Source organism: Lissotriton helveticus, chromosome 7 (assembly GCF_964261635.1).
Source record: "Lissotriton helveticus chromosome 7, aLisHel1.1, whole genome shotgun sequence".
In the NCBI taxonomy this organism is placed as follows: domain Eukaryota; kingdom Metazoa; phylum Chordata; class Amphibia; order Caudata; family Salamandridae; genus Lissotriton; species Lissotriton helveticus.
The window spans coordinates 442437770-442463796 of NC_136068.1; the positions used below are offsets into that span (position 1 = coordinate 442437770).

The following is a 26027-nucleotide window of genomic DNA, read 5'->3' on the forward strand; positions in this document are numbered from 1 at the left end:
TTATTTATAAGTAATTAAATATGCTAACATATTTATTAGTATTGTTTTAGAATTAATTGGTAATTAATGTTTTATGGGTAATTAATTACATTAGAATTGCTAATTAATTTTATTTAATTGATTAATTGCTAATTAGGTTAATTTAATAAATTAATTTCTGTAGTGGGTTGTGGGTTTATAGGGGAATAGGATGGGAAGTAATTTATTTATAATTAATTAAATCATTTTTTTTAAATTGTATTCAATTTGAATTTATTGTAAATTACTTTTTAAATGTTAAATGATTAATTGTTAATTTGTAATTAATTAGTATTAATAGTTAAATAATTTTAATAATTAAATGTATTTGTAATTTTAATTGATTAATTATTATATTATATAAAATTCGTAATTACTTTCAATTAATTTTTGATAGATATTAATTTATATTTATTGAAATAATATATGAAGTATTTAATTTCCCTACTGTTGCACTCTCTGGAGTGGGAATAGTAATTTTTACCTCTACGCTATCCAACGCTTTCCCTACTGTTGCACTCACTGGAGTGGGAATAGTAATTTTTACCTCTACGCTATCCAACGCTTTCTCTACTGTTGCACTCTTTGGAGTGGGAATAGTAATTTAAACCCCTACGCTATCCAACGCTTTCCTCACTGTTGCACCCACTGGAGTGGGAATAGTAATTTTTACTGCTACGCTATCCAACGCTTTCCCTACTGTTGCACTCTTTGGAGTTTGAATAGTAATTTTTACCCCTACGCTATCCAACGCTTTCCCTACTGTTGCACCTACTGGAGTGGGAATAGTAATTTTTACCCCTACGCTATCCAACGCTTTCCCTACTGTTGCACTCACTGGAGTGGGAATAGTAATTTTTACCTCTACGCTATCCAACGCTTTCTCTACTGTTGCACTCTTTGGAGTGGGAATAGTAATTTGTACCCCTACGCTATCCAACGCTTTCCCTACTGTTGCACCTACTGTAGTGGGAATAGTAATTTTTACCCCTACGCTATCCAACGCTTTCCCTACTGTTGCACTCACTGGAGTGGGAATAGTAATTTTTAAACCTAGCGCTATCCAACGCTTTCCCTACTGTTGCACTCTTTGGAGTGGGAATAGTAATTTTAACCCCTACGCTATCCAACGATTTCCCTACTGCACCCACTGGAGTGGTAATAGTAATTTTTACCTCTACGCTATCCAACGCTTTCCCTACTGTTGCACTCTTTGGAGTGGGAATAGTAATTTTCACCCCTACGCTATCCAACGCTTTCCCTACTGTTGCACTCTTTGGATTGGGAATAGTAATTTTAACACCTACGCTATCCAACGCTTTCCCTACTGTTGCACTATTTGGAGTGGGAATAGTCATTTTTACCCCTACGCTATCCAACGCTTTCCCTACTGTTGCACCCACTGGAGTGGGAATAGAAATGTTTACCTCTACGCTATCCACCGCTTTCTCTACTGTTGCACTCGTTGGAGTGGGAATAGTAATTTAAACCACTACGCTATCCAACGCTTTCCCTACTGTTGCACTCTTTGGAGTGGGAATAGTAATTTTTACCCCCACACTGTCCAATGCTTTCCCTACTGTTGCACCCATTGGAGTGGGAATAGTATTTTTTACCCCTACGCTATCCAACAGTTTCCCTACTGTTGCACCCACTGGAGTGGGAATAGTAATTTTTTACCCCTACGCTATCCAACACTTTCCCTACTGTTGCACTCACTGGAGTGGGAATAGTAATTTTAACCCCTACGCTATCCAACGCTTTCCCTACGGTTGCACCCACTGGAGTGGGAATAGTAATTTTTACCCCTATGCTATCCAACGCTTTCCTCACTGTTGCACCCACTGGAGTGGGAATAGTAATTTTTACCCCTACGCTATCCAACGCTTTCCCTACAGTTGCACTCTGTGGAGTGGGAATATTATTTTTTACACTTATGGTAATAATATTGGATATTATTTAATTATATTATGTTAATATATATATGTGTTTTAACAAATATGATTGTAATTTTTTTTATAACTTTCATTTATTATTTAATTATTATAAGTTAATTTAAGTATTTTTAAGTATATTTTAGTAATTAATTTTTAATTTTAATTTACTTTAACACTGTTTTTAATAAAGTCGATATTTTTTAAAACTATATTTTTGTAAACGATATTTTGTACTTGATATTTTTGTGCTTACCTGTTTGTAGATACAAACTCGATATTTTGTCTGTAGATATTTTATCCTCGATATTTTTGCTAGTCGATATTCTGTCAGTCGATATTATGTCAGTGATCCGCCAGTTACATATGGTCTCCATTGGACACAGTTGCTTCCTGGCTTTAGGGTGCTTGGGGCATGCACTCGACTACTGTGGAGGAGTCCCAGTTGTACCTTGGAATTTGTTTGTAGCACATGGTGGGGTCTGTTGGGGTTTTAATTCGAAGAGCTCAGACATATGGCCACATGCACATATAAATGCTGCAGCTGAAACCAGTTGTAAATTGTCCAGGCGATTTTTCCTGCAGGGTTGCCCCATATTAGACTAATGGAACACAAGCGATGCTGCAGTGGCCTGTGATCTTTTGAGAACACCGTATTGACCAACTAGAGAAATGAGGCAGCAAGGTGAGTTGACATGCCGGCTGCCGAGTGACATGTCAGAGATATTAGCCATGGTGAGTTTAGCTCAACCTTTCATCCTCATCAGGGATAGGCTCAGTGATTTGGGCAGTAGTAATAACCATTTCTCATATTGCCACAGAGCCATAAGCATGTCTCCTGCCTCCACCGCACTTAAACCAGACCAGGCTCCCAGGGAAGGCAGACACGTGCCGCACACGCGGGGACAAAGCCAGACAGGGTGGAAAAACAGCCCTGGATCAGAATTTCTGCTTGGATTCATTAAAGCTAAAAGGGCATGAGCTTTAAATAGGAGTAGAGAGGGGTAGTTGTTGCTAGTGCTAGCTCTAGCTTCCTCTTTGGTAGTCCTGGTACTTCTCTACCTACCCCTGGTCCCAGAAATCCTAAGGGCAGTGTCAGGGACAGAAAGAAAACCAACTTGTATGAATTCTGTTAAGGTTCTCTAAACTCCACCCATTTCCCCCTCTAACCTTTTAGATTAGGGGGAATCAGTGGTTGTCGAGGGGTCAGGATGTGATAAGTCGGCAAACCTGTCATGTCACTAGGGTCAAAGTGGACTTGAAGTCACTTGCGCTAATTTGCTACAGTAAATATGCATACCAAGCGCTTTTTTCTGTTTCCTGATTTTAGTATTACAACCTCAAATAAAGGGCTACTCTGGGGGTCTGGACAGTGCCTAGATGACCAAATGTTTTGTTTTACCATTGTAATGGATGTTAAACCATTGTTTCCTTGGTATAGTATCATTACTGGTGCAGTTGTAATGTATACTCCCGCCATTCCACTTTTGATGTTATCTACCTTTTAAAGATATATTTCATTTTTTCATTGCCAAGGGGCGCTTGGGTCTCACATTTTTTTCCAAAACAATTGTTCTCGGATGAGTGAGCCTCCTGGATGGCGGATGTATCACAGGTGGATTCACAGATGTGTGACTAGAGAGTAGGATGGATGGGTGGGTGGATGGAGGGACACATGAAGAAATAGAAGTACTGGGAGGAGGATAGATGTAGAGACAGATGCAGAGAAGAGTGGATGATAGAGAATGATTAATAGAATGATGGATGGAAGGAATGAAGGTTGTATGGATGCATGGTAAGAAGGAAGAGTGGCTAGATTAAACAAGCATTGAAAATGCAATGGGTCTCGCCCTGATTAAGTTAAAGCCATTTGCTTTGCCAATGGTATTGTATAGCAAAGCAAATGGCTTTAACTTAATTAACGGCGAGACCTATTGCATTTTTAATGCTTGTTACTTGATTCCCAGTGGGGCAGCTGCCTACTGAGGCAGGTAATTGGCAATTCACGAGCTTGCATATATCTGGCTTCTGTAGTTCCAGGGATTACAGCAACACAGCAGTATTTGTTACAAGGATTACTTAGTAGTCCTTGAATTTACCAGAAACTGAAGAATAGGTCTAACATGATGTCTCTCTCCATTCACAGGGATTCAGCTCTTGAGGGATGCAGTGTCTACTAGGCTCATCAAGACCCACTTACCAATTGAACTTCTGCCCAATACATTTTGGGAGAACAACTGCAAGGTACCAGGCCCTGACACAAGGGAGAAGAATGGAAAGGGTTACGTAAGGAGTTAAATCCTGGACAGGATGTGATTGGTACAGTGAACAGCTGAACAGCTCTGCAAACAGGCCAATGGATCCAGAGTCCATGAATGACATCTAGGGCTGCATAACTCAGGGAACTTGGAAATAGATGCAAAGCCTGTGTCATTATGTCTCAGAGGGAGGAGACGCAGGGGAATTCAGAATATATCTAGAGTGGGTTGGTTTTGGGATTGGTAGGGGATAAAGAGCCTGTTATCTCTAAGGGTGGATTGGGTTAGTGGGATTGACAGAGGTATACATAGTCTGTAGCCTTAGCTGCTTGATGGGCTCTGGTATGGCACAGGAACGTAGAGCCTGTTTCATTTAGAGCTGGAAGGGTCAGGGGATCAGTTGAGGATGCTGCACCTGTCATTGGTACAGAGGGAGAGCTGATTGTACGAGTGCACGAAGGCTGATCTTGTCATTTATAGGGCCTTACGGGTTTAGAAAACTGTCGCAAATATAGAGAGATTGTTATCTTTAGTACATGTTGGGTTTAGGAAATTGTCATAATAATACAGAACATGTCATCTATGGGAGTACCACTCATTCCTGCCAGGTTGTCTTTTCCTTTAGGTCACTGAATCTCAGTGCCATGTTTGACAACTACCAAATTTTGATATATAGAAGCTCACAGACCTTCCTTTTATCCTGGCATCAACCAAATATGTTATCTTACCAAATAAAAATGAGGTGCTTAATACATCCTTATAGCATGTTGTCGAGGGCTATGCCCAGTTGTCAAAGGCCCTGAACCCAAGTTATAAGACTGAGCAGCGGGTAAAGGCCTGTAAGAAGAGGGCACTGTGACAACCGATATACCCTTTAGCAGAAAGGCTATGAGGCTATTACAACATTCCACCCACTGAGGGACGACTGTGAGGAATTATAAAGGGAGAAAGAGAAAAGCAAACATTGGAATGTTGGTGCTGAAGGTCTACACCAGCCGTTATTGGTCCAGAGCCACTTCATTATCTTCAGTGACTTTCTCAACAATCCAGTGTTCTAATAATTGACACCAGACACCACTTCCGGTTCTTTCTTCTGCAGATCATCTATGTTGCTCGAAATGCCAAGGATGTTGCAGTCTCCTTTTACTACTTCCATCTGATGTCCAGGGTCCATCCAGATCCTGGGACCTGGGACGAGTTCCTGGAGAAGTACTTGGCTGGAAATGGTGAGTCTGCAACCTCCATAGGTTGCTTGCAGCCCGTAACTTAAGATCCAATTGACAAACAATGAGGAAGTCCACAAAGGCACATGCCTGCAGTTTGCTTCCTCTACTTAATTGTTTGCATTTTCTAAACACCAAATGCATTTTAGTGGATACTGTGATGTTCGTAGATTTCCAAATGCATACATTCCAGCCCTAGCCCTAGGAGTGTACATGTTCTACAGCATATTAAGTCAACAGGTACAGTTAGAGAATTGGACATTTTGTTTTTTCTCTCTTTTTCTTCAAACCACCCTTTGAAAAACTGCTATTTAAAATAATTTTGTATACCAACTGCATCACTTATGCCTACTTGAAGTAGGTGTATGTTTAGAAGTGCAAAAAGTGTTAAATTCTCAAGGAGGCAATTTTTTACTGTTGTTAAATGTTATGTCATTCTAGATACAAGACGTGAGGGATACATTAGAGAAATAAATACCAAAGGCCTAGTCGAGCAAACAGCAGTTGAGAAGGAAATGTGATGTCCTCCATATTAGTTTTTGTTTTGCATCACAGATTGGAGTGGTGGTCAGATGTTTTCAGCTGTTCTCTTGATATTCTGCCCACAGTTTATCTTTGTGGTAAAGGAGAGCTGTGAAAGGGAGCTGTAAAAAACCCTCATGTCACTAACACATGAACTGGTCAATTATTCAAATGAAGATGCTACCAGAAAGCTATGTGAGGAGGTTGCAACATGTAATATCAAGTCGCCGTTCCAAGAGCTTTTGAGGATAAGCTCACAGGTCTTTAACATACTCTTCAGGGGTTATGTATGTCGCAGAACCACCCAGAAGGAAAATCACAGGGTGTGCCATTACAATTGGATCAAGACTCACAGCAATGCAATGATATTACAATATACCTTACTGTATCAAAAGGTGTAGAGGAAGACAATTATTTTTCCAAATGACTTCAATGAGCATTGAAAGATGGTTATTCTTTAGAGGATCTTTCTTGATAGTCAGAAGCACTGAAAAGTTCTGCTCATGTGCTTGGTGATATATATATTTTCAAAATAGCTGGAAAGGACAATTAAGTAGGTAATGTTTTCTAAATGCCACTTTCTTTTTCCTTACAAATAGCCTCTTAGCTAATAAAGTCACTAGCAGAATAGGTACTGATAAATATGAAAAGTATAATTTACAGAGATCATTTTCAAAGCGAAAAGATTAAACAGGGGTGTATAATTAGATAGGTTGCTTCTTTAAAATGTTGAAAATTGCACTGTTGGAAACTGGTTTATTAGTTGATGAGGTTATGAGACTTCAACCTTAGCACCACTCTTGGTAGTTTGGCAAAGAGCAGTCAGGCTTAACTTCGGAGAAGAGATGTGTAAAGCTTTTAAAATTCCCCAAAACTTTTTTTTTTTTTAAATAAACATATAACAATAAAAACCCCACTCCAATTCATATAAAACACCAAAACAATAAAAATCCTAAGGTTGCATGCAGGGGGGCACATGGTGGGCCCCCCTGTCTGCATGTGCCCCCGATTCCAGCACGGCATGGACTTTACCATCCATGCCATGCGAGAACACGCTGTGGTGTGCCCATGGTGCTGCCTTTCTAAGACTCTCCTTTGAGCCTTTGAAAGGCAGCACCGTGGGCCTGCCACTGCAGGACCGCCCACTCGGATTACAATGTGCAACCTGGCAGTTGGTTGGCTGTCGGTTTTGGTGGTGTGGGAGGGGGGGGTGGCATGGTGCCCCGCTCCCACACTGCCAAAGTTGTAATGAGGCCCTTTAGCTTTTACGTGGAGAATGCCCCGGCAGGGTCGAGGGCAAACTAATTGGATTGGATCAACTGGAATTTCCTTTTCTATAGGCTGCTAGGGACTTCCTAAAACTTTTTGGGATCCTGTAACTGTACAGGAGCTTAGGTAACTAGTCCTCAGATACCAAGCTTCAATTCTGGGTACATGTGGGAGCAAGACCACCAGCCCTTGAGGCTGCTCCTCACTGATCAAACAGCAGGCACACAGCAGGCACAGTCCTTCTTGGTGAAATCCTTGGTGCAGCAGGTACAGCCCTTCTTGATGCAGCTTCTCTTTGTGCAGTGTAAAGGTCCTGTAGGCACAGGCCTTTCTCTGTTTCTGACAGGTTCACTAGTGATCTGAGTGCTATTGTAGGGTTGTCAATGGTATCTTCCGCACAAACTTGTGTGAAGGTAGGACTCACTAGCCACTAGGGCTAATGCTCTCTGGGGCAATCCTACTCACCTTGTGACTACTTCCTGGGGAGTGTGGCATTAAGCTATCCCAGACTGCACTGTTCTACCTACTACCAACATGGTCACATGGCCACATCCTTTTTTCTCCTTATGGAGCTCCCTATCCCACCTCAGAAGTGTGGCTACCTGGGGACTATACTTAACCTTCAGCACTATTCCTAATCTACTTAAAGTGCAACCATCCTGGCTGGCCAACAAAGGAAACATGGCAGACACGGATTCAGTAATACCTGTTCTTGCCAGGGCATCTTGCCTTAGAAATGTAATTAGACCGCTAGCCCACTCCCCAGCCATCCTGCTACATGAGAGGAAGACTCCTTCCAGCAGATGGCTCCCTTGTTCTCAGTTCCTGAGGACACTTGCCACATAATTGCTGGGCAGGGCGGGGCAGCTGGAAGCAGCTGGGCCAATCGGAAGAGGCTATAAGTGCCCTTTTAGGCAACTTGGAAAAGTACAGTTTCTAGCGCAGCTTTTCTAAAATACTTAACTTAAATCTAACTTTGGCAATAAGTAGCCATTCATTTTACACGTTTAAACACCCTTCTGGCTAGTACCATTGGAATGTTACATTTTATTGGAATTAATTAAAGTCACTGACATATTATATTCTGGGGCTACCAGCTTTCCAAAAGGGAAAATCCACTTTGGAGATGTTCCACTACCAAGTCATGTAAAACACGCACACTCAATACATGGCCTGCTACTCAGAACCATGCCTCCTACACTCTGGGCACTTAGAATAGACTTAAGGGGACTTTAGGGGTGATTTATTGGTAAGAAATTGAGCCTGTCAAAAGGGTTCATTTGACAGGTTGAATATGACAGTGCTTCCACTGTCATGTTTCATTTGCCATGTAAGTAGTGGGACGATTAGAGCTGCAGTCCACTCAAGGCGCCTTACCTCATAGGATGTAGGTACTCTTAGTACCTTTACTAGGGACATACTGGGAAGTCAGCCTTGCTATTCACAGATTAGCCAGTTTGTACCCACTGGTATACACTGGGAGCTTGACAACACCACACTAGTGTTCAAAGTAATTACACTAGTACCTGAAGTCATCAAAAAGTGGAAGTGAACCTGTAAAAAGCCATCCTCCTGCATACACGATTCTTTAAGAAAAACAATAGTTCACATATTCTTCCATGCCATGCAGTGGGAGGTGCTTCTGCTCCCTTCTCCAGCTCCTCTTCGCAGGATCTTTGCAGCAAATGTGCTGTCTCTTTCTTGTTATGAGAAAAATATTCCTGTTTCAGATTTTTTTTAAAGTTGAAATGAATTTAGGGACCTCTGTGGTTGGAAGTGTTATCTGGCAGGATTTGTCACCTTTGTTTCTATTTTACTTTCCTGCTTTCAATTTGTTATGAACTGTCCTAGAAAAAAATAACACACAGAAATACCAAACCTGTCTACTTTGACAAAATAATCCCCCATAGGACATTCCATAGAGAAGATTTTCGTGCATGACATGCGGGAGGAAGCTAAAAAACATTTGAAGACAGAAGGATCTACATACAGCAAGAACCACCATACCCCCTAACACGCAGCCCTTGTTGGAGATCTGAAAACGTGTGCTTGCAGGATAAATATTGGGACTCCCATTTGACATCAAGGACAGGTGTAATTGCTACCTGCTCACCTTTGAGCCTTATTGTGACCCCTTTAATATTGAGATATCCTTAAACACTGAGGCATTCAACAACTGCTCCATCTTGAGTTTCAAAACCCTCAAGACCAGGAAGTCAATACTTGTAAATGTTGGATTCTGAGGATTTTAGTTTTTATTCAACAATGCCACAGTCTCCTGCCATTGTCATTATATCATCTCCATAGACTGTGTCTCAATCTCCCATCTGTGAATATTTCAGCTCTGTTGCTATTTGTGGGGTTTCTGGCACTGCCACCATCACAGACTCTGGAACTAAAAACACTTTTAGTTCGAAGTAAGTCTCCATCATTTCGAAAATCTACTCCACTTCCATATCACATACACTGAGGTGTACTCTTAAAGGGACACTATTCATCTTTAAGGGCTCATTCAACAAAAAGGCCAAAGTCCACCTTATTGATGCACCCAATATGACCAACTACATGTACGAGATTGAATATCAAAATATGCCTTAGCGTATCTACTCTTTCAAGGGGTACACTACTGTATGACATCAACAGATTCCTCAACATATTGGCTACAGAAACAGAAAAACTGATTCTACCAATGACTCCTCCTCAGTCACAGATCTCAGTAAACTTCACGTTAACTTCCGAACATATGGTTCCTTTGTACAGGGACCTAGAAGCTAAGTAGGAGCTTTTTCTTGATGTCTGCTTCCATTAAAAGCTCCGATACAATTGTTGCTAAAGAAATAAAGGCCTAGTGATCAGGATTCACTTTTCCTGAGGTCAAATCAAGTGAAAGGCATGGCTCAGCTGCTTTCTCACTCAGAAGTACCATGACATAGAAAATCAGACACTTGATTATGTTTCCATGAAGGTCTGCAGGTCAGTTGTGACATCAATGAAAGCAGCAAGGACTGCTACTCTCCTTGGCCGATAGAGCCCCTCACTCTGCAGAAGAGTTTCGCGAAAATCAAACAGAAGCCTTTCAAGTATTCCAAGAGGAGTTTAACAAAGCTAAAATAAAGTTCACCCACATCTTTATTGTTGCATCCGTCTCCTCTAACTTGCCATCTCGCAATTACTGCCATGATTTGGTTTTGCCTAATTAATCTTAGTGTTAAACCCGGCAACCATGAACAATCTTAAACCTATACTTTATTGGGGAAACATCCTTTACAACGCAACTTTTACCACGCAGTGCCTTTACGACGCAACTTTTACAACGCAAACCATTACAACGCATTGCGCTGGGGGGCGCTCTAGGATAGGGAATAGGTTTAATTTACTATCCAACACCTTCCCTACTATCCACGGGGACTGGAGTTGGAATAGTAAATTAAACAATTCACTATCCAGCGCCCCAAAGCACTATGCGTTGTAAAGGCATGTGTTGTAAAAACCGCGTTGTAAAGGCATGCGTTGTAAAAGCATGCGTTGTGATGTCATACATCCACTTTATTGAACATCAGTTTTCGGTTCACACAGAGACAGAAAGGTTCATCAAATACAAATGAGAACTACAGGTGAAATCAGAAGTCTCAAGCCCATCAGTATTATCAACAGAGGGTTAAACACCCTCACTGACACCAACATCAGTCTCAAATGAAACGGCCCAATGTGCAATGGGGGGTAGCTAGAGGTAGAGGATGACAATGTTCCACTGCTGCAGCTGGAAAGACTTCAACCTGACTAAAGCAAAGGTTTTGTATTGCCCTGTTTCCATTATCAGCTCCAAGAGGAGGAAGTATTTTGAAATATCTTCCAGAGTGGCAGGAAATCATAAAAGACATATGGGTGCTGAATATTGTGCAAAGCAACCACACATCGAAGTTCATTATTCCACCTCTGTGTCATGGTTTGGCTGAGAGCTGAGAAGGCTGAAATGTAGGAGACCTCCCGTTCACTAGCTGCTGTTTCTCCTGATCCCTAATCGTTCACTTCTAATGAACTAAAATGTGCCTTAAATGTGATTAACCACCTTCGGCACAATCAAATTCTACGTAGTTGGTCCAGGTACAGACAGCTTTGACCTAATTGGCTATCCCTTGCTTAGGTTTGTAGCTGGTTACTTCGCACATTTGCAGCATGAACCCATTCCGGCAGCTCCTACATCACACACTCCTATTTTAAAGATTAATGAAAGAACAGCGTTCACTCTTACTGTAGGGTGATGAATCAATATTCAATATACAAGAAACTGTTGCCCAGCTTCCCCAACTTCAAATTCACCAATGTCAACAGGTATCTGAATTAAAGTTGTGTTTACCACTTTGTCATAATGAACCATTTTATTTCTGAAGGTGACCTAACCCGGGCAATAGTTCATCGTGTATCAAACGGGTTTTATGGTAAAATATCACGGTCAATAATATCGACCAAGAAATATACAGACTCCTCAATAGTGACACCCAAGCGTTGCCCTAGTAAGCATTTATATGGACATATACATTCACTATTCTGAACTCCCCAGTTACTTATCTTGATAATATGTTGGGATCTAATATTGGGAGTCAGTATAAGTGCAAGTTGCTAATAAAAACTCCTGGGTAGAGCTACCATCCTTTCACGCAGAGCAGCGCAGCAAGGCAACTTGCTGCACTGCATTGAGTGAAAATGAGAGAGCAGAAATTCAACATATTTACAAAAATATTGAGCATTTCTGCTCTCTCCTTGTGCTGACATACTGTGTGCTGCCAAGCGCCAACGGAGACTTCCATGCACCGTAGTGCAAAAGACACCCGCACAAAAATAATCCTTAGAGCTATATTTCTCTTTCTATTTGTGCCGTAGAATGTGGCACACGTATAAAGAGCAATTAACTAGGAGAAATAAAGTTATTTCTCCCTGTTACAACTCTGTTGGTTAGGTGCACCATTCTGGCACAAACCCAGGTGTACAAATCTTTGTAAATCTGAGTTTTGTGTCGAAATACATAGGTAGATGCATGAGAATAACCATGTTCCACCCATGTAACACCTACCTCACACAAAGTAATGTGTTGTGTTACTTTGTATTTACTAAACCACACAAAGTGGCTTTGCATGGCTTAGTAAATCTCAGTTAAGGACTTTAATTGCCTTACAACAACTTGTGTCACACAAGAACAACGCAAGGCCTTAGTAAGTCTGCCCCACCATATTTTGGTAGGACTCCTGCACACTAGCAGAGGCCTAGCTAAATGCTTGGAATGGGCGATTACACAATCCTCTGATGTAATGTCCTCACAGAAGATTTCTGAAGTGGCTTTTGTTGATTATGTGTGGTATACTATCATGAGATCGAGTAGTAAATATTGTGCTTAAAAAAATATTGTTATTGAAATATTTACAACCAGAATAATGTAATGGTACGTGTATATTGGTAAGCCAAGTTTCAAAATACATAGCACTAGATAAATTTACATTGATGATATATATCTTCAAGATACATAAATGTCGATTTAAGAGAAGTAGGTCTATACTTACCAATATATATGTGTATCCACAGTATTTTAGTTTTCAGTATATTGGCCATGATATGCTAGCAGCACACATGTTTGTTGAAATTCTGAGATATGATGTTGTAGGCATACATTGGCATAAACTAACTTGTGAGACTCCAGAATTCTATACATTTTGGTGTAATTACAGGCAGACTGCACAATAGGAAAACATATATTAAATATGAGCCATGTCTATCTCCATCTGTTTTTTTTAACTGTAATTATTTCTTATTGTTAAGGGAGCATGGTCACTTGGACAGAGTTCTTAGTGGATATGTAACATGTTGATGTAATTGTATGCATTTTGACTGCTCTTGTAACAGTTAGCTACGGCTCTTGGTATGCCCACGTGAAGGGCTGGTGGGAGAAGAGAAAGGATCCCTGTGTCCTCTACCTGTTCTATGAGGATATTATGGAGGTGAGAGCTGAAAGTTCCCCAACATCATGTAAGCAAATCTCACCATTACATCTACCTGCACGACTGCAGGTAGCATTCAGCAAACTAACACCTTATCCCATTCTCCTCAGGACCCGATGCGTGAAATACGGAAGATCAGTGAGTTCTTGGAGAAGGATCTTGGCGATGAGGTTCTAGAGAAGATTGTCTACCACACATCATTCAAGGAGATGGAGCAGAACTTTATGTCCATCTATGGTACCATCCCAATTGTTGTCATGGATCATAATGTGTCCCCATTCATGAGAAAGGGTGAGTCCCTCCCTTTGACCACAAATTGTCCTTGTAAAAGAGAGTTATGTCCTACTCAGATCTCTTCCCTGAGGGCTGGTCATTCTTTGTTGAGCTACAATATATGTACTGCCCAGCAGTGGTGGCTAGAGATCTTTGAAGGTGGTGTGTCAGAGTATTTTCCACACATTCCAGTCAGTGAATTGAGCTAGCAGTCTCTGGTGGGTTTTCCACAAAGATTGTTCTCTAAAAAAGAAGCCAAATAGTGCACAGTTTTCGTATAATGTTCTTTAAAAAACATAGACTCTGTAAAGGGCACCTCCAGTACTTTTCCTATGAGTTTTCTCAATGTTTGAGAGTTTGCCATTCATACTCTCATGTGTCATGCATCCTCTATATTATAGTTCTACCAAGTTGCTCTGGGTATCATCATATGCCAATAATTAATTTGAATATGTCAGGGACTGCTTTTTGCCAGGGGTGCCTGCTGCATGTCTTGGCTGTCCTTCCTATGCCAAAACTTACCTCTAGCATTTCAGTGTTAGCATTTTGCCATAGAGGCACAGATAGGCCAAGAATCACCTCAAATATGTCAGTTACTGCGTTTTAGCTCAAGTCGATCACACTTATACCCACACACATGCACAGGGACACACAAAAGCATACACATACTCTCACACTCAAGCCATAGACATTCAAATGCACACAACTCAAACCCTCTCATGCTTTTCCACACACTCATGAGCTCAGGCACACATTCACACTCTCCCTTCAAGCTCTCACATTCACAAACACACTCTCTAGCACATTTACACTCTAACATGCTATCACTCCTCCCACCACACACACACACACACACTCTCACACTCACTCACATGCCCACTGTTGCTCTCACATATAGTGTAGCAAATTCAAAAACACACATGCCCACATACACTTAAACACTCTCTCTCCCACACAGAAACACACTCCCAGAGCAATACTGCATACATTGTTTACTGAAATTGCCTCCATGAAGCCAGTGCTGGGTTTGGGCCCCTGCCCCTGCTCCTCTGCGTGGAATGAAATAGGTCATAGGGGTTGCATTGTTGGTCACCCTGACAGCCTCATTTTTAGCAGCTATGCCACATTGCCCGAGGCATAGACAGTATGCCTGCAAATTAATATGAAATGTGCCTTAGTGAGAGGGCAAAGCTGAATTAAAACCTAACCGCGTATTTTCAGACATCTGTCTGGAGAGTGCTACGTACAGACACAACACTGCAGGTGGATCATAGTTAGGTTCCACTGGTACATTTGTGCCATTGTTTGCTGATGGTGTTCCCCAGTGATCGTTTTTTAGCACTTCTACTTATTTTTTATCCTCTGACTTTGATCCAGTGTAGAGAACCTGCAAGAGTGAGATAGAAACAGGAAGGGTAGGGAGGTGGGAAAATAGGCATGAATTTCAGTCAAGACTAGGCAGCCTCGGCCTCCGTCTTCATCCTCCTCATGTGCTCCTCAGCTGATCCTGGTGTGGAGCACTGAGGTGCAATAGCAGTGTACATGAAAACATCATATTTTTTATGGGAACTGCGAACTGTGATCTGGCAGAGACCAGTGTAAGATGTAGAGGCATAGCAAATGTGTAATGAACCTTCATGCAGGCATGGAAACGCGCCTCCACCATCCTTTTTGGTTGAAAAAAGGCACCTACACTTTGGTTTCAGGGAGCCCCTCAGATCTTTGGGCTGTAGTTCCACTGTGCCTGCTGCATTGCTGATAGCTATGCCCTTGGCACTATGTGGTTGCTCACAGGTGGCTGCCCTAACACTCATGTTGATGAGCTGCCAAAGCTACCTTCAGAACTATACAGAGTTTCTGTTCCATGGTAGGCCAGAGAGTTGGGGGCACCTGTAAGTATCCCAGGATGCAATATCCTCAGATTACCTCCAAGCCTACCTTTGCTGCACGATATTCACTCTAACTGAGACATTCTGAAAGCTGTTTTTGCCACATCTGCATGAATACAACTTCTTTGAGTGCTCTGTGGCAGTGTTAGTGTGATGCGCAAAAACCTAAACAAACACATAGGACATATTTGGAATGAAGTTCTAGATTATGCCAAATTAAGGACCACCATATATATAAATGTGAAGTTGTCGAAAGACTGCCTGGATGTCCACAGAAATGCCTCCTCGATGACTCCAAACATTAGACTGCCATAAAGAGATCCATTTTGTGTCCTATGAAGAATACCATTCCTTTTCAATGTTCACCTGCATTTCTTCTTCCCTTGCAGTTCATGTTGCCTCCTATCACTACCATTTCGGCTCTCTTTATAATGTATACATCAGCAAAAAACTCCTTGTGTTCCCAGGGCACCTCCACCTGTGCTTGCCCATGATACCTCTCCTTGCTGGGAAAAAATAGACAGCATTTGTTTCTCTTGAAACCTCCAATGTATAATTTAAAGTGATATCTCTCTTTGGACAGGAATTGTCTGGGACTGGAAGAACCACTTCACTGTAACCCAAAATGAAAAGTTCGATGAAGACTACGAGAAGAATATGGCGGGTCCCTCGTTGCCCTTTAGAACAGAACTCTGACATTCGGATCAAGGATCCCCTCCTTGTTTTCGTCTCACAAAAAATGTGTTTGACCTGCCACAAGCAGTTTTTGAATTTCCATTGATCCCATTCCTCATTTGGTTTCTTCGGCAAGGGGGATGTCTTTACCCTTTAGCCCATCAGCCTGCATATGTTATAGCTTTTTGCCACACCCACCATCCAGCCCTCCCTATAGTCCACTCTTGATCACCTCAGTGAATACATTGCATCTTGTTCCAGGGAAATTCAAATCCTTTAGAATGGTAAAAAGCACTGTGGACTAATTTAGAGTTTGACTGAGAGGTACTGAGTCACAAATGTGATGAATATTCAGTATACCTTATTAGAAAGGGCCATAGGCTATAATACACTTGTAATAAGATAGACAGGATATCCGTCATGTTTGTGATGAAGCGACCCATCCTCCATACTCTAAGCTAGGCACCCTGTCTTCTGTGGGCCCATGAACGACATGACCATCTCGCTTTCAATGTATGAAGGTACATTTCCACACAATATGTTGGTAAATATTAGAGTGTTGATGACTTGCCTTATAAGATGATCAAAACAATCTCTTAGGAGGATCTCGCCCTAGTTCAGGGCTCTCTGTGGATCTGCTAGGTCCCCTAATTGAATGGGTTTGCATGATTTTTTTGTAGTTACCTCACGTAAGTGGATTGTGTTTACTTTCTAAGCGTGATCCTCTTTTCTCTGAAACATGAATTGGTGTGGGCATTCTGTAGATCTCTTAGAAAAGCAAAAAAGTGATTGAGGGGATGTTTGAATTATTCTTGGCAATTACTTGGGCCACCTTTCAGTCCATCTTTATTTTGTTTGCTATGCCACAGTAAATAAGGACTTGCAATATGCAAATCCGTCTTGGTTATCCTCCTAGCGGAACTGTCCTGTCTGAAATGCCAGGCCAGGTCCCATTCAGATGGTAACACAAGCAGCCCCAAACCTGTATCGGCCTTTTGGTTGTCGTCATTGAGTTGCAGCTTGAATTCAATGGTAAAGTATCATTGGACCCACATCTGAGCATATGTATCACACAACTTGCTCAGAAAAAACAAAAAAGTAATGGCTGGAATGCTTTAAATATTTTCAGCCACAGGTAATTATGGATGGAATACTTGAACTGATCTCAGTCATTGGTACTTCGTGGCATAAGGTGCAAAACAAATGCTGAACTGGTAAGTTGCCCTAGTTTGTCCTGGTGGCTGAGATTAATTCAAAAATTCCACTCATCACCTTTTTTCTTTTCCTCAGTGCTACAACTTAAGTGAGACCGTAAGGACAGCCATGGGCCTTGTGTTCACTATGCTATAGGAATCAAGGTGCACCCTACTGATGCGGCCTAAATAGGCCGAAAGCTGTCTGGGGTTGCTTGTGTTCTTGGGCAAAGGGGACCTGGCCTGTTCCTATTCACCAAGAGTGCCACAGTTGGCAAAAGCAAAAAAGGACTGGAATGAGACACGTGTGACGACCAATGGCAGATTTCAATATGTACATTCCATTTGGAAGAACCCCCACGTAAAAGTTACTAAAAAAGCTTATTGAAATGTACACACCTGTTGAGACATTCATTAGAAGCAGAACACAGGATTCAACATTCATTGAAAGGGCCACTGTGCTCAGATGAATAATGGAAAAATGTTTGGGGACACAGTCTGAATATGGAGCCCCTGAGAGTCCTGTAGTGAGATGCTTTGCCAGGTCTGGTTTCATTGCCTTCATAGAGGCTGAGCAGGTTAATCTTTGATCGGCTCCTGATTCTTGTCCCAGAACTTAGTGGTTAAAATCTTTCATGAAAAGATCTTGCAATTTATCTTTGCCTAGTTTAGGCACTTCCTTCTCTTGTCTCGGTCTCGTTCTGCACGTATAAATGGCAATAGAAGGCATTTGGATGCTTCTAAATCTCATTCTTAACCTATACTCTTCAATAAATCTTCAGTACGTTTAACAATGCTCATTTATCAATTTTGTGTCACAAATTTATTCTAGTAATACGTTTCCATACTGAGCAACGCTGCATGTACATTTCAGTGGGCAATCTTCCATATCACCACTTGAAAATCTTGGGGGCTGATTTGCTAATGCAAAGTTGCTGTGTTGCTTTGCGCTACGGGAGACAGCAGCACAGCGCCATGTCTAGTAATAGTTGCCATGCTGCTCTCTTCCCCAGCGCTGGTGCTCTTTCGGGCTGCATAGCGCCACACGTATAAAAGTAGAAAGGTGTGTGCCTAATGCCTAGCAAAGGGTTTGTACTGCAGGGGCACGCTTCGAGTACAACATTCAATGCCTAGATAAGCTTTTAAAGATTGCACATATTCAATGTGCGGTGCACAGTGCAACATGTGACGTTCTAGTGTTTCGCGGGTCTCGACTGAGACCCGGAAGCACCCACACACTTTGTAGCACCTTCTGGCCAGGCGTGGCCAGAAGGCTATAAATAAATGGACGGAGGTTGCTCGAGGCTTCCGGTCCACACTAGCATCCAAAGTGTGTGGTGTCAGTCATTGTTGTGTGCAACCCTTGTCTGTGAGCCCCCGAGTGCAGCGACCCCCCCTTACTCCCTTACACAACACACATGCAGTGTGTGAAACGTTAGGAGAAATTAAGAGTTATCCTTTTTACACGTTTGTGTGACTTTGTAGTTCTATGTATACTTATGTGTATGCGTGTGGATTTATGTAGCACAAACCTTGCTACATATCAGTATGTAACTGGGCAACCACCTCCCTCCAGGTCACTACGGACACTAGTTCAAGTCCTGGGCTTTTGTGTAATAGCCTAAACCATCCTGTATGTTGTTGGCTTGTTTTTCTTCCATTGGACTCATTAATAACACACCTGATGTCAATAATTAGACTGTGAAAAATTAGGACTGGACACTTTCGGTAATGAACTGGAGGGAGGTGGTCACCCTATAAGTACAGTGGTAGAGGAGATACAATGCAGAACAAAGGAAGGGTAAAACAGTAAAAAAAAAATTTGAAGAATGAAGGACGTGCACACAGTGGAAGTAGAGAGGAGAGTGTACTTAATGATGTGGAAGGGAACAAGAGGTCAAAGGTGAGCAAGGCGGCTTAAGGCATGGAACTAAAAAGAACGGGTAAAGAAGGGCAGGGCTGGGCCAGGGGTAGAAGAGTGTGGCTCTCTTGGCATGTGATGCCTGAGTGGGGAGAATCTGAAAATTCTATCTGAAAAGGAAAGAAAATTGCCAGCTGCTTTTCAAGATATACTTTAGGGAGGTTTGAGATAAGGGCTCATTTACAGTTTATCAACCAGCTATATTTAGAGACTCCTGTAATGTTGGCGGAAATGATTGGGGACGCCCACAACTAAGGGCGAGGTGCCCTTATTTGCATCTCGGACGGGAGCCTCCGATGGCCTGGAATGTTTTGGCAGCAAGAGGCGCTCTTGTGACGTCATTCAAATGCACAAGGGGGCGCCTGCACAGGATATAAGCTGGTAAACCCTCTTTGCCCTTTCCAATGGCTCCTGAAGTGGTGGACCAGTGGGGAAATTCCCACACACCCATCCCAAACATTGAAAGGCTGGTTCCCTGGCAGAAAAATGGCTATGGATACTGAGATGTGGACTCTTCTTTGTATGGACTGACTGACCCTTAGAGCAGGGTGAGCATTCAATTGGGGCCCTGGGCTGCCGGGAGGGGGGACTGACCTACAGGTGGTCCTGGACTCTCCTGCCCTACCCGAGATGCCTGGGTGTGTGTTAAGAACTTTTTGGGGGTGCCCTGGGTCAGGAACCCCAGTGGGGTCAAGGTGATATGCAGTGCCCTGGTGGTAGTACCACTGGAATGCAGGGCTGAAAAGGTACTACCAATAAAAATGACTGCTGGTCAATATGTTGCGTCAGTGCTGTCGGAAACCCTGGGTGGTCCCCAGAGGCCAGGGCAGGTTGAGGCCTGCTGGCACAGCGAGTACCAAGGAGTTCAGCATAATTTGTGGGTCATGATGATTAAGCCAATGTATATAATATAAATACAATCTTTTCCATAACGCAACCTTTTGTATGCTTGCATCTTCTGGGCAATTCATTATGTAATTGTACAGGTGTGTGTTTCACTTATGCTTGAAATATGATCAATTTAATAAAGTAAAGATCTAAACAGGAACGAGTAAATTAAAGTGAAATAAAGGACTACACTGTGGATGAACAACAATCTTTGTTTGTTTCGGTCATTCCAGGGTACAAGAGGGGATTGTAGAGAGAGGGGATTGTACAACAAGTGGGGCGATTCGAACGTTGAATGCATACTATCTCTTTGTGAAAGGTGCCATCTGGTGTACTGGATGCACTGTCTTCAAACATAAATGGCAAGTGGCTGACTGCTCTGCATTATTTTATTTTATTTAAGATCCAAACCTCAAAACGGATGGCACTAGGGTAGGGGTGGGGGCATTGTTTCTGAAAAAAAAAAAAAAACGGTCATGCAGCACAGGGAGTTTTCTCCTGTTCGTTGAGGCGGTGTTGAATGTCTAACTCCTGCATCCATTATGCCTTGCCTGCAAAATCTTCATCAGGAGTATTGCCCTGGCTATGTCAGAACTGACAAATTACAGGCTGGATCCCTCTGATGGAGAGGCCCCTGTCAATGATTAACTCCCAGCAGTGGTTCCCTCAACTTTAAATGAAGTGGACGAACAGCAAATTTGAGGGAACAGAAGCTCTGTCAATTTCTGGCTGAGCACCTGCTCTGCCAATATTTAAAAGAGGCCTTTAGGCCTTCATTACACATGTTACTGCTTTGTTCACTAGGGAAGTAATGGGTGTGTTACCAATTTTTCCCTCCTCAGACATTTTAGCAGGATAAAAGCTGCTACAATTTTCGAATGAGAAATCTCTGAATAATGAGGAATTATGTCAGAATTCGGTTGCGAAACATGGATTCCTGTGATAATTCACCATTTCTGATTGACAGCTTGAGTTTCAACATTGGAACTTGGACAATATCACTTTGACCCTTTTGGTGCTCATGAAGGAATGGTTCCATCATGAACACCAGTGCTCCTGTGCTCATGACAAAACCATTCCGTCATGTGCACAGGCACACTAAATCCCTCTGCTGCAAACATCAGAGGGATTTCCTTTTTTGGGGGGGTATCGGCAGGTGGGGAAGAGCTTCTTCAACCTCCTGAGGCCTGTTTCTGATTTTCAATGTACTGACAATCACGTGCATGGCGCTCTGTCGTCATTACATTGAAAACTAAACTGAAGCTTAGTTTCAGTTTCGATGTTTGGTGCTCGTTGGGTGATCTCAGGCCCCCAAGCATCAAAACACTTGGGAGAGGTATCGTTGGAAAGGGGAGAATCTCATGCTTTACAATGTACCCTTCCCTAGTGGATACCAGGAGAGTGATCCCCAAGCAGAAATCAACCCAGTAGACACCAGGGAGAGGGGAGTGGCCCCTTGGGCAGTGGCCTTTGCTCCCCCCATTAAATTTTGACAAACAGTCTTTCTACTCACCGGGGGGTGGGCAGAAAACACCCTAGGTGCCAGGGATTCTTTTTTATTAGCCAAGGTGTGGGGGCAACCCAGAATGGGCATGCCAATGCTCCCACCCTAAAAAATGTCAGTGTTTTTGTCCCCCCCCCGGAGCAGATGGGGCAGTAGACCCTGTCCTGCCCCCCCAGGAGGGCAGAAAGCCCACTAGGCGTTTCTTTCTTTTTCTAAAACGTAGGGGTGGGGGCTGCCCAGAATGGGTATGCCAATGCCCCCACCCCCCAAAAAGATGCTACAGTTATTCTTTTTTTTTAAGCTCAAGTTTATTGAAACCAAAAACAAGGCGGGCTATTCCACCCACTTTTTGCCGGCAGTAGAAAGTGCAACTGGCAGGGGCCGCCCCTCTGGTGGCCTGTTAATCTGGGTAGCCACCGAACTCAACTGTAGGGTGGAGGAGAGGGACACTAATTGCCCTGACCTCCTAAATATTTTGCTTAGAAATTCCCAGGGCAGAGTCATTCTAAATATTTTTAACATCTATGCCCGTGGCACTAAGGGGGGAAGAGAATCCCCAGTTATAGCTTGCCTGGAAGCGCAACTCCGCTCATCTCCACACAGGTCCTGTACCTTGTTGGCAGGTGACCTGAACTGCACTTTCGAGCCCCTGGACCTGGACATCCTAGCAGATCAAGAGGAACTTGATAATGGGTGGGGGATTCCGCCCCTCGAGCTTAGTCCTGTTAAAAAGTGGACAGAAGTGGCCCTCCAGATTAACTCACTAGTTATGGAGTTTGGTCTTAGAGCTGCCAATGGCAGGACCAGGTCCGACAAAGTAGGGGCGCACACCTACAACAGGCCAGGACACACGTCACGGATTGATTATTTCCTCCTTGACATACACCTGTGGAGCCTGGTGGAGGACATGGTAGTTTTACCTTCTGTGGAGAGTGACCACAATCTCCTGTCCCTCACCCTGTCCCACAGGTGTGTCAATAGCACCGTGAGTAGTTCTCCTTGTAACCCCGCTCCGGACCTGTCAGTGGTCACGAACTGTGGACGAAGGCTAAAGTGGGCGAAGCTAGCTCTTTCGGAGGAGAAAACCTCTGCGATTAGGCAGCTTCTGGTCTCAGCCCTAGCCAATCTTGACTGCCAAGAGGAAGGGCTGATGGAGGTGGCACCCAGGTTTTGTGTCATAATTCAGGCCATTGGCGACCTCTTTGTAGTTCCAGCTCACCCGAGCGGAAGGAAACCAAGCCTACGATCGGGTCAGGGCTGGTACAACCAGAAGTGTAGGGAGGCGAAATCACTTCTTATCGAGGCAGTCAAGTCCAAATTACCGTCTAGGACTAGGGAGGCCAGGAGACACTATGCACTCTGCCAGAAAAATGCAAGGATGGAGTGGGAGGTTAATTTCTGGCAGGACCTCCTGGCTGCCAGTCGTGGGAAAGATGCCAAAGGTTTTTGGGACATGGTGGGCAAAAGGAATCGTCCTGACGATTCCCGGAGGACTTGTGCCATTAACGCCCAGACTTGGTTCTCCCATTTCCAAAATCTTTATTCTGCTGTTGAAGGCCCACTTAATGATTCCTTTAAAATCCCACCCTTTACTCTAGTTCGTGACCTGGAACTGTTTTCCCCCCTGGATGTAACAAAGCAGATCAAAACCTTGGTCCCTTTGAAAGCAGCTGGCCCGGATGGTCTACCGGGGGACATCCTCCGTGCTTACCCGGAAGAATGGGGGGTACTAATCTCTGCACTCCTCAATGCAATCATGGGGGGAGGGCCTGTGCCTGACTCCTGGAGAGGTGCGGAGGTGGTCCCCATTTTTAAAAAGGGCAGTCGGGACTTACCCGGGAACTATAGGCCTATAAGCCTAATAGACTCCAGCCAGAAATTGGCCGGGAAAACCATCTTGGGGAGAATCACTCAATGGGTGGACGACAATCACATTCTGTCCGACATGCAGGCTGGGTTCCGTTCGGGTACAGGAACTATTGAACAGGCCTTTAGGCTTTTGTTGTTACACTGGAAGGTGGTGGTGCTGGGCAAAGGCAGTCTTTACTTGGCCTTTATTGACCTTAAGACTGCCTTTGACCTGGTACCAAGGGAGGAACTTTGGAGGGTGCTTCATGGTTTAGGGATGCCCCCGTACCTATTGAACCTCCTTATTAACCTGCACATCAACACCTATGCCCAGGTTAGATGGGGGCTGAATGGGGAAAAGACCGATAAGATCAGGGTCGAGAGGGGAGTAAGACAGGGCTGTGTCTTGGCCCCTACCTTATTCTCCCTCTATATTAACGGGGTGGTAGATCATCTACTGGGCGAACCATCAGACGCTCCCAGCCTGGGTGGAGTAAAAATTCCAACTCTGTTGTTCGCCGACGACACCCTCCTCATTTCCAAAACCCCCCAAGGTCTACAGACATTGCTGAACCGCTTCCAGGACTTCTGTACCACTAAAGGCCTCGTCATTAACATAGACAAGACCAAGTACCTAGTCATGCATCCACCTCGCAAACTTGGCCGCCCTCCAATTCTGAACTCTATACCCTTAGAAAGAGTGGCGGAATTTGATTATCTGGGAATCCGACTGAATGATGCAATGAGCTGGACTGCCCACATTGATAAAATGACTCTGGCCCACAAAAGGGTGGGGGGCGCCCTTCTTAAGGAGTACAATAACTCCACAAAACATTGTGTTGCTCCTATACTTGAGATCTACAAAGCTCGTGCGGTCCCAGCTTCACTCTATGGATCGGAACTGTGGGGCTTGGGCAAAGTCGACTCATTGAGTAAGGCCGAAAACAAATTTATCAAGGATCTTCTTGCCATTCCATCGAGCAGCCCGACCATCCCAGTGCTCATGGACACTGGCTGTAAAGCCATAAGGGACCAGGCTCGGCTTCGTCCCCTTCTGCTCTGGGCACGCTTGTGGAGGGTCCCGGAGCTACAATCCTATGCCAATGGGCTGGCAGAAGTGATGCATGCTGATGGTTGGAGTAGCATCAAATGGCTGAAGGACATAAAACATCTTTTAGGGGAACTTGGTTTGGACTCTTGCTGGCATAGTCACTCCGCTCCTCCAAAGAAGATTCTAAAAAAACTTTTCTGGGAGTGGGTTAGTGTGAAGCGCTCCAGAAGCCAGCAGCACTGCAAAACCACCGCAGCTTTCCTGCTGTTCAAAGACGCTGTCTTGTATGAGCCATATATGGATATTATATCAGTTGCTATGGATAGGTCCTTGTACATTAAATTTCGGCTAGGAACCTTGCCCTTGGCCGACCTCTGTTCAAGGTGGAATAAAGCCCAGCCCACATCACGCTTTTGTGCCTTTTGCCAGGACAAACCAGAGACGGTGCCACACTTCCTTTTCGAATGCCCGGACTATGGTCGCCCCAGATCACGTTGGCTTGGTCCCATTTGCAGAGAACTGGGGACTCGTCAGTACTCTGTTGCCCTTCGGATTCTTTTAACTAATACAGCCCCTCCTATTGTTTGTGCTGTTGCTAAGTTTTTAAAATGGGCTTGGTTGATTAGACTTAGAAGACTGACCATAACAATTTAATTCCTTTTTATCTAATTTATGCTGATATAACGTGTTTTAATTTTCATTCCATTTGTACAGTCTTACTTATTTCGACATGCTGTTTTTATCTTTTTGTACTGCTTTTATGATATGTGCATATCGAAATAAAGCATCAATCAATGAAACCAAAAACATAGCATAAATACAAAATGTAATACAGTCAATCAATGAGAGGCATAAGAGATATACAAATGAAATTTAAGGAGGTATAATAAAACGGAATCAATAAACACCTATAGCTAAATCATGAAAAAGAAATAGCAAGGAAGGGAAAAAGAAAACAAAATAAAAGGGGGAATGGAACATGACAATTCATAAAACGTAACATTGTATGCAAATAATGAATGTAAATAAAACAATGTGTGATAGACAGCAAGCAATAAATAAGCACATAACTTGAAATCGAAATAAAAAGAGAAATAAGCAAAATCATGGTGGTTTGTGAACATCATCAGATGGATTTTGGTAATTAACAATAACAGTTTGAGGAGAGGGAGAGGTTTTGGAAAGGTAGGTAGTGAGAGGGATCCATAACATATCTCGTTTAACAGCCAATGAAACGGGGGTAACATAGTTGGTATCAAGTCTATGATGGAAACAAATAGCATTCCACCAAGCAGAATAACTAACTTTAGTGGAATCTTTCCAATTGGAGGTAATGAGTTGAAATGCAACGGCTAAAAACAGGTCAAGCAACTTAAAGTGAGAAGGAGAAAGTGGTAAATCAGGGGATAGGGAACCCAAAAGGACATTGGGAAGGGAGAAAGGAAGTGTAAAACCAAAAATCTTATGTAAACGAGACCAGACCATTTTCCAAAAGGAAGCAATGTTGGGGCAATGAAACAGCATGTGAAGTAAATCTGCATGTGGACAGGAGCAGGACCAACATTTAGGCG

The 26027-nt window shown here is 43.1% G+C and overlaps 1 protein-coding gene across 1 annotated transcript in view; it reads left to right on the forward strand.

The window, feature by feature from the left end:
- The window catches only part of LOC144768577 (sulfotransferase 1 family member D1-like), a 207744-nt gene extending 187483 nt beyond the window's left edge, over positions 1–20261 (forward strand). Inside the window, exons 4-8 of the mRNA XM_078652360.1 lie at positions 4099–4196; positions 5310–5436; positions 13120–13214; positions 13325–13505; positions 15960–20261. Of these exons, the coding sequence (XP_078508486.1) occupies positions 4099–4196; positions 5310–5436; positions 13120–13214; positions 13325–13505; positions 15960–16072 (614 nt within the window). The 3' untranslated portion in view covers positions 16073–20261. The remainder of the gene's footprint in view (positions 1–4098; positions 4197–5309; positions 5437–13119; positions 13215–13324; positions 13506–15959) is intronic.
- Positions 20262–26027: the final 5766 nt, after the last annotated feature.